We start from the raw sequence: 9,200 nt of genomic DNA on the forward strand, positions 1-9,200 counted from the left end.
GGTCTGGGTTTCCTCCTTCATTCCCTCATAATTTTCCACCTATTTCATGATCTGGTGAAGATCTCTCTATCCTTTATAACACACTGCATACAGACCTGTAATTATTTCAGTTATTGTTATACAATGTTGATGTGAAAGAGAACTTTTCAGCACCTCTTTCTTTTTTAGATCTATTTTTTATTAAATAATTACATATATAATTATTAAGTTGGGCATCTGTTCTCATAAAAAACACCTCTGGGCAACAGTTTGTTTGAAACGTTGCTGGGCAACAGCGTAGCCTAACCCCTGTAAGCTGAGACACAGCTGCGACAGCAGTTGGACGATGCCGCAGCCGTACAGTAGCTCCCTTAAAGAGTGAAAAACAATAAAAACCCAGAAGACTGAGACAAATCATAACAGGTAGGTTCACCATGTTGTTGCCTTTCTTTTGTGTTTCTGCGCATGCATGTGAGTGTGTGAGTATATACATGTACACATATACACATCCTTGTACTTCTATCTTTGTGAGGACATTCATAGACGCAACACATTCCTGAGCTCCATAACCATCCCAAGTAACCCCTAATCCTGACCCTGAACAAACACCTAAATGGGATCTCAAACTTAAAACCAGGTCTCAACCCTCAAACAGCCCTTTGAGAGCCAAAATTTCCTCACGTCCTAAAAATGATCTCACATTGCAAGTAGAATGCAGATTTTGGCACTCAAGTGCAAGAACACACACACACTGCACTGCACTGCAAGGTGCTTTCAGTCAGCAGGATCTGCCTGTTCCCTGTTCAGCTAACCCTGTCACACACTCACACTCTCCTGTGTTTGATTGTTGAATATATAGTTGTAAATTTATATTTGTAGTCCTGTGGATTGGCTTTATAATAGAATGAAATGTAAGTTTGTGGTTGTTTATATTGTTATTGTAGTTTTTGACTGTCTTAATAGAAATGATCTGATATGGTATAACAGGACAAACACTTTCTCTCTTTCTGTATCTGAGAATGTTTGGAATTTACTCAAGTTCACTTGAAAGTGTTAAAGACCTTTCAAATGGAAATGTGAACCTGTGAGCTTCCCACAGCCACTGTGACATCACAGGAAGTTGGTTGTTCCTGGGAACATACGCTGTGCTATCTTCATATCCTGTGAAAATATAGACTTAAATACATTTGAAAATAATTTTTGTTGTGCATAAAGTTTTGTACCATCAGAATTTGCAGAAACCAAAGCAACATCAACCTATATATATAAATAGGATCTACTTCCTGTTTGTGTATGCATGGTTTTGTGTGTGTGAAGAGGATGGCACTAGCTAGTGGACACTGGCTGGAGAAGGAGATGAGGGGAGCTGCTCCAAGTCCCAGGTGGGTCATATTTTCACGCTGTAACAAACAGATGGTGCATGCAGTCATTCAGCAGTGTCGAGTGTGTATGAGGTGTGTATTTGTGTCTTTGGTAACTTGTTGTTAAATGCAGATGGTTCTTCTTGAACAGACATGGTCATGCCTTAGCGTTGGCAGGAAATGTGGCCTTTCTCTTTGGAGGAGCCTCCACCTTCAACCACAAGGTCCATTTTGTGCAAAGGTTAAGTTAACATCACCCCAACATTATCTGCTTATTTTCTTCTTGTGTGTTCAGGAGGACAACCCTGTTTATCACAATGACTTCCACATGCTAACAGGTACAAACCACCTAAGAGCATAGGAAGATAGCAAAAATGGAGGGATCTTAAAGAAAAGTTTAGAAGAAGCTTTGGTTACGCTGGTGAAACCCATTTAGATATTTTCTTTGAAGAACAATTTGAAAACTATTTTACATTGTTAACCAATCTGTGGAGAACAGCTTTAAATGGAATGTTGACTTAAAAGAGAAACAAAAACAATCGTGATGTTGGTAGTTTCTCCAGATGACGTGACGTGGGAGGAAATTCCTCAGAATGGGTACGTTCCCTCAGCCAGAGAAGGACACAGTCTATGGTAATAACAACACACTTAGTTAACAACAATGAAGAGGAACTATTCTGACCATCACAAGTGTAGCATGTGATTAGATCGAACCAATAGTAACACTTCAGTTTTGTGTTGTGGTATGGCCACTGAGGGTTTCTGACGTGTAGTTGTGTTCTCTGCTTTTGGCCTTCTGCGTTTGTTAATATCCACATTTGAATTAATATGAGGGTACGGTGGGGTAAAAAAGAGAAAGTGGAACAGGTATAAGAGCAAAGACAACCAGTAGTCCCAGTGCTGAGGCCATCTCCTAAGACTAAAGTGGCGCTTTCCTAAAGACGTCTACGAGAGGATGTCAATCAATCTACCCTATTTGTGTACTCTTAAAGGGTTCCTGACGTTAGTTCCACCCTGGAGTGTGATTTTGTCTTGTCTTTTTTAAAGTGTGGTGAAAGGTAAGCTCTATCTGTTTGGAGGAACGTCTGATCCCAGAGCTTCCGAGTGTCTTCCTGGAGTCTACAGCTTTGACATAGGTGAGGATGTTGTTGAAGTTGTTTTAGCTCATTGCTGCTCTGCCATGACAGTTCTGATTGCCTACAGTGTCTCTGATCTGGGAATGCTTGGCTGTCAGGGGTGTGGCCCTCACAACCCTCAGACACAGCTCCGCTGTCGTGGGAGACAACATCTATGTGTACGGAGGCCTTCTGAAAGGGAATCCTACCAATGATCTCATGGTGTTCAACACAGGTATTGAACATCCTACCTTAGAATCAATTACATGTTCTTCTCTAAAGAGCAGTGTGTGTGTTCTGTGTGTGGCTATGACTTATTTTGCTTTCTATTTCAGTGGCTCTGAACTGGACACCAGTTAAAACTGGCGGATGGCTGCCACCCGCTCTGTAAGAGACAATATGGTCCATATGCCATTGCTACACTGTAGGTCATTAAAATGTCTCAATTAGAGCCTTCCTGATGCAGTGGCTCCAGTACCATCAGTAGTGTTTTAAACTGGTAGCTCTCTGCCAGCATCGACTCTGCTGATGTGTGTGTGTATCTTGATGGGGTGGAATTTAGACACGCTGGCTCAATGTGAAGCACAACCAAATGCTGATACCTCATTTGTGTGTTGCTTTTCCTGCAGATTTGAAGATTAAAAATTGGTCACAAGTTCAGAAGGGTTCAATATGAATGGATATAGGAGTTACCAGAGGACACATACGTCCATCTCTTTGGTCTCTGGATACCATCATTAATGTTTGTGGCATTAAGGTTTTTGTGTTTTTGCAGGTCAGATCATAGTTTTGCTCTGGTTGGAGAGCAGCTTTTCATGTTTGGAGGTTATGAGGAAAATGGAGACTTCTGCAGAGACCTCCATGTTCTCAACAGCGGTAATCCAGATCCCCGTTCAGACTTTAATCTATGAAGCACAAAGTCACATGAAACCTAACCATCAGGATTTGATTTTGATAAATGACTGTCTAAATGTAAGATCAGATCTGATTAGAGTCCCTGTCTGGATTATTCAGAGACTTTGGTGTGGCAGAAATGGGAGGTGAAGGGAGAAGCACCCTCAGCCTGCAGAAGTCAAACGCTGACGGCACATCATGATAAAGTACACACACACACACACACACACACACACACACACACACACACACACACACAGGCAGTGTTATTTTCCCTGTACATTCTATAGTCTAAATGGATTAAATGAAAAATGAAACACTTAAATAATTCCTGAAATATGAAAGAAATGATGATCTGACTATATTGGGCAGCAGTATGATAGAAATGATCACACAAGAACCACTGTGTGAAAATTGTGGGTTAGGAGAAAGGCCATCATAGTGTGTACAAAATGTACATTAATACATAAAAAGTCAGTGATTTAGTCTGGATTTAGTCAAAACTGAAACCTGAGGAAGCTGCAGCGGTAAAAAAGGAATTGTTTTCTCCATCTGTCAGAGGCTGATGATGGGATGGTGATGGGATGGTGATGGTCTGGTGATGGAATGGTGATGGGCTGGTGATGGTGTGGTGATGGGCTCCAGGTGTTGTTCGTTGTCTCCAGGTTTGCCTCGTGGGCACAAACACAAACTCTATTCTATTGCCCTGGGACCGCCTGAGGCAGGCCAGCAAGACTGAGAATTCTCATCGTTCTTTTCACAGAGCCGCAGCCAGATGCTTCCTGCACTGTGGCTTTTCGAGAAGCATGTTTCTTGTAATCTCGTTGTGATCGATGAGGGAGGCTTGGTAGTCTACTTAACCTCATCACTTTGCTTCTGCCTTTCAAGGACAGAAGGATGAATGTAAAAGAGGGGATCCTCAGCTCCTTTCTCCAGAGTCAGTGATGGTCCTTCTCCACCTCTTCTGAGTCTGAGCATTCATGGGCAGTACGTCGCTGTCTGGGATGCATCCTGTTATCACAACCTAAAGCTCTGTGATAATGCTGCATTTGGAGCTTGGCAGAACAGCTTCTTCAGTGCAACCTGTTGAAAGTCACCCCTCGCTTCTTGCTTTTGTCTGGTGTAGGGGTGTGCCTCTCCTTCTCGACTCTTCCCATCTGCAGCTCCTGGTAACTACTAGGGTTAGGGATAGGGTTAGGTTCAGGCTGGGTCTCCAAATGGGAACTGTATTCTAGACCATCAAGGTCAAGCAAAAGCATAACTCGGGCATCAAATCAGGCTGGTTCTCTGGAATTGGACTTTATTGAATTTCTTCCAATGTTCAATGACCAAACCAAAGTATCATGTAAAAGACAAAACAGCACTAAAATAGAACAATGCCAGACTAAGAGAGAGAGAAAGTTAGTTCTGATATTAATGTTCTGATAAATCATATAGTTAATTATCCAACACAAATGTATATTTAGCTCTCTACATTATACTGTTACTCTAATGAACATGAATATTGGCACCTGAAAGAAAACGTTTTTATAGCAGCAAGTTACGTATATGAAGGAAATTCTCCAACTTCTTCACCTTTTTCTTCTCATCACTTTTTTCAGACTTTCAGAACCGGCTATTGTGTCACCATTGTGGTGTAAATTGGTGTAACTGGCTGTTACTGAAATCTGCCACTTACATCTTCTTTAGTGACAGAAATGAAGTTACCTAAAATTAGGAGGAATCTAAAAGGGCTATAAACTGAATGTGACTGAAGGTATTTCAGTCCTGCATGCTCCTCTTCACCTTCTTCATGTTCCTTTGGAGGATATCTACCTTTTTGGGGGCAAACGCACTACTAACGATGGAACGCTAATGTCTTCCAATGAACTGCATAAACTCAGCATTGGTAAGTGATGCACTGTGTATTAAATGACAGCTACAGTTAGGACTTATTAAACGGACTTCACCCATTTCACATCCTATTTTTCCAGCTAAGATGAAATGGAAGGTTCCTCTCTACATCGGAGTTCCTCCAGCTCATCGCCACGGACACACTGCCTTCATTTTCCACAGCCATGTATGTAAAGAACTTAATCTCACTTCGTTGTTGTCATCAAGTCTTGTATATCACTCATATCCTCGTGTGTGTGTGTGTGTGTGTGTGTGTGTGTTGATGGCAGCTGTTTGTATTTGGGGGCAAGAATGAGGAGCAGGAGTTTAACGACCTGAAGGTGATGAAACTCATTAACCCTTCAGAGAGACAACCAGGTACACGTTGGCTTCACAGCATAAGAGGAGTTTGTAGCGCCCTCAGCTGTCCTCATTGGCTGCAACATATTTGATGAATGAGTGTTTCCATCTTGTGAAATTTAGATAAATTGATTCTGAGTCGCTCAGCAGCTGATGCTGACACTGATACCTGCGGAGACATTGAAAGGTTACTTTAGTACTGGGATTCTGTAAAGCGCCTCGATGCAATTTTAGATTTTTTTGAGACACTATGAAGAAATAATGATGAATTGAATTAGCTTCTTAAAATAACTGTTAATAAAGTTGTTATAGAAAGATAAAATCCCACTAAAAAGTGATTTTTAAAAAAAATCTGCACAGTGATGAAGGAGATTCTGTCAGAGTTTGGCCTGCGGGGAGTCAGCCACAGGTTGTTTTCTACTCTACACCTGTGTTTCTGTTTTTCTGCTCTGTGTATGCGTGCATGTGTGTGTGTGTGTGTGTATGTGTGTGGTTTCAGTCTTGTGTCACGCTCTATTTGAGTCTCAACTCTCAGGTTGAACATCTTAGCCTCATTCTGCTTCTAACTGTTAACAGCTTCACTCCCACAAAGGTTCCCAACATCCGCTATGAGCTGAGCCAGTCTCCTCCGTTCAGCCAGTCCAGTGCCACAGTCATGAGTACACAGGTGAAACACATTCACTTTCACAGTGCACAGATCACCCTTTAGGGCCTCCGACGGTTAGGCACTGGTATCAGCTCTCCTTGCAGGAGGGACAGAAGGCTTTGATGAACAGAACATTGCTTGGTTCTCCCTCCTGGTTGCGTAGGAGCACTGAGGATCCTTAGAACGCTTCTTTGCAGTAATTCACCCATTACTGATTCCCAGATGGATACAGGCCGCCACAGAGTGCCTGGCCAGGCAGCAGCTGCAGCACCAGGCGTGCACTTATGTTCTTTCTGTGGTCCGTGCAGGAAGTGTTCCACATATTCGTGTATGTGTTCCTCTTCTGGAAAAGAGACAGTCACAATCTAATGAGGCATGTGGGAATATACGCAGACTGTAAACAGGTTACTAAATGAATGCCACCCAGATGAGTGGGGGAATAAATGGTCTAGTAGCTCCAGGATAGAGCTGGTGCAGCCTGTGGTGATGCTGCCAAATCATTAAATGCTTAAATTCATCCAAACATAGTTGGTTTAGCTGAGCCGTTGACCCTCAACAGTGAATAAAGTGATGGCACCACGTGCTGATAAACTTTGTTCTGACGGATTCTTCTTTGAGCTCCTTATTCTCACCGGTAGACAGAGACTCGCCTACAGACACTTTTCAAAAGCAAGAACTGAGACTCTAGTTTCCAGGAATGTTGTTTAAGCCTTCCTGGTATAATTCCCAACCATTTTTTGCACGCTAACGCTAACCTGCTTTTGCTAATTGAATCCATTTAACTGTTAAAAAGAAACAAAAAAACCCTTTCCACCTGAAGAAAATAGGAAGCCACAATAGTGCAAGCAGACCCGCTGACACCCCCCATGTTCCTGCAGGTTTCTGGCAGCAGAGACTTTGTCGCAGTTCGGGATGAAGCCTTGAAAATGATCCACTCAGCCTTCAATCTGCTGGACCAAGAGTTTCAGAATCTGGACGGGTGCATATTTATCTATATTTCACATGGACTTGAATTCAATCTGGAATAGATGCTATTGTTCATATGAGATCCAGCCGACTCTACATGTTCGTACCAGGTTTTTATTGAACTTCTAAGGACTTTTTTATCTTCTTTTCATCTTTTCAGCCAGAAGGCTGAGCTGGCTAAAGCTACTGCTGCTTTACAAAGAGAACGAGAAGCTCAAGAAGCTCACAAACAACAACAGAAACAGGTTTTTAGGGAACAAAACAAAACATCTAAAGAGAGCAAAGAGCTTAGAATAATGTATATATACATGGATCTAAAGATGCTCAAGAGGAAGAGAAAATAAAATACGAATAGATGAATAAAGCCACATTTGCTACAGTCTAAAACAGAATCCAAACACCTGAAGCATTTTACGTTTGTGTTTCAGGAGCTGCAGGAAATGATAGAAAAACATCGCTCTAAAAATGAGGCATGGCTCCGTGCAAGAGCAGAGGAGAACGACCGTGAGAGAAGGGAGCTCTGCAGCCTCAGAGTCAGTAAACATGTGACTTCAGCTTTTTTCCATTTCCTGCACAGCTGTTATGTGTGGCTGCAGCGCCGCGATGCCTTTTTCCTCAGGAGGAGGTGCTGCAGCAGCAGGAGAGACTGAAGGAAGAGCAACGTGGGATCCAGCAACGTAGCAAACACCTTCTGTCCATCATGCAGCAGTTCAAAGGGCTGTGAGGAACCTTCACATCTGGCTCAACCAACATCCAGGCTGAGCTGCAACTGAGGAGCAGCTGCTGCCTGCCCAGCCTAAAGCTGTCAGACACACACACAGACACACACACACACACAGACACACACACACAGAGTGAGGTATTTAATGTTGTTTATGTTGGGTTAATAAACATTTTAGATGTGTTAAATGTTGCACCAACATCTTTTTCTCTGTTTTCTCAGAATAATTCAGACTGCACCAATCTTTTATGTGCTTAACTGATTTGGATCCCGTGTTGGTCCTGATGGTTTCCTTCAGTGCTCTCTCTGCCGTGCGCAAACACACGGACACCCACAGAGTGTTTGTTATTTACTGATTGGAAATGAAATGATTGCATCATGATGCCCATTAGTATAAACACAATTCATGCTGGCACAGTAAGTCGCTCCAACATGGACGACTAATGAGCACGATCGTGTTCACGTCCACTGGTAAGGGGGCAAGTTGAAAAGTTCAGCCTCTCAGGAACAGATGAGAAACATGAGTTTCAGGCTGGTGCCACTTCTCAATCATGCAGGTGGTGTTAGCTCTGCCCAGGGCCAACGTGACCTCTGTGATCCTGTTTGAATAAGGGAGGAGAAAGTGGAATAGAGATCCAGTAACACTGAAAGGTTTATTTTTAGCCACATTTGACAAATTTGGTGTTTGTTGTTTACTATATCAACTTGGGAGGCTTTATAACCTAATTCATTACATACTGCTCCTGTGCCCCCCCCCCCCCCCCCCCCTTCCAACCGAGGATAGAGGTAAAAAGATGTTTCAATCTGCATCTGCATGTTTTTGCCAGGAAAATGCTCCAACAGGATCACTGATGCAGAAAGAGCAGAGACGAATGTGTGCACATAAAGTACTTGTAGGACAACGACACCTTCATAAACTCTGTGAATTGATAGAATTCCTCGTCGGTCTGTCGCGTTGAACAGCAGCGATGTTCTCAATTACGCAAAGAAAAAAACTGCGTAATGCGCCAAACGTGTCCTTGTATTTCCTCTTGGCTGCACTATTTGGCAGCGAGGGGTGGGGAGGGAGCGTTAGAAATGCCAAGTTCCCATATGCGTGACCGGAAGTGACTTTACAACACAAAATAAGAGCATGGCTCGAGAAAAACCTTATTGCATTGTTTAGAGAGGCTCCTACAGCCTAAATGATAATGATTAAATAATTAATTAGGGATGTGAATTATTTACAGCTAGTATGTGAATGTCAGATGTTAAAGCGGGTGTGGATGTCTTGGACTGGCAGCAGT

General features: G+C 42.7%; 1 protein-coding gene across 3 annotated transcripts; it reads left to right on the forward strand.

Annotated features, from left to right (window-relative positions):
• Positions 1-327: 327 nt before the first annotated feature.
• Positions 328-8,654, forward strand: LOC105416516 (rab9 effector protein with kelch motifs-like). 3 transcript variants are annotated; one of them, XM_029837317.1, is made up of 19 exons: positions 328-402; positions 1,297-1,361; positions 1,492-1,564; positions 1,636-1,678; positions 1,895-1,973; positions 2,388-2,476; positions 2,544-2,690; positions 2,791-2,842; positions 3,231-3,331; positions 3,470-3,555; positions 5,156-5,237; positions 5,323-5,408; positions 5,512-5,599; positions 5,942-5,990; positions 6,158-6,248; positions 7,106-7,206; positions 7,354-7,438; positions 7,622-7,726; positions 7,813-8,654. In XM_029837317.1, the coding sequence occupies exons 2-19, from the start codon at positions 1,300-1,302 to the stop codon at positions 7,915-7,917; spliced, it is 1,524 nt and encodes a 507-aa protein (XP_029693177.1). In that variant the 5' UTR covers positions 328-402; positions 1,297-1,299; the 3' UTR covers positions 7,918-8,654. The 3 variants fall into 3 exon arrangements, with proteins under 3 accessions (XP_029693177.1, XP_029693175.1, XP_029693176.1); XM_029837315.1 differs by having other exon boundaries at positions 7,622-7,922; XM_029837316.1 differs by having other exon boundaries at positions 1,904-1,973; positions 7,622-7,922.
• Positions 8,655-9,200: the final 546 nt, after the last annotated feature.

The sequence above is a fragment of the Takifugu rubripes genome, chromosome 6, assembly GCF_901000725.2.
Source record: "Takifugu rubripes chromosome 6, fTakRub1.2, whole genome shotgun sequence".
Taxonomy (NCBI): domain Eukaryota; kingdom Metazoa; phylum Chordata; class Actinopteri; order Tetraodontiformes; family Tetraodontidae; genus Takifugu; species Takifugu rubripes.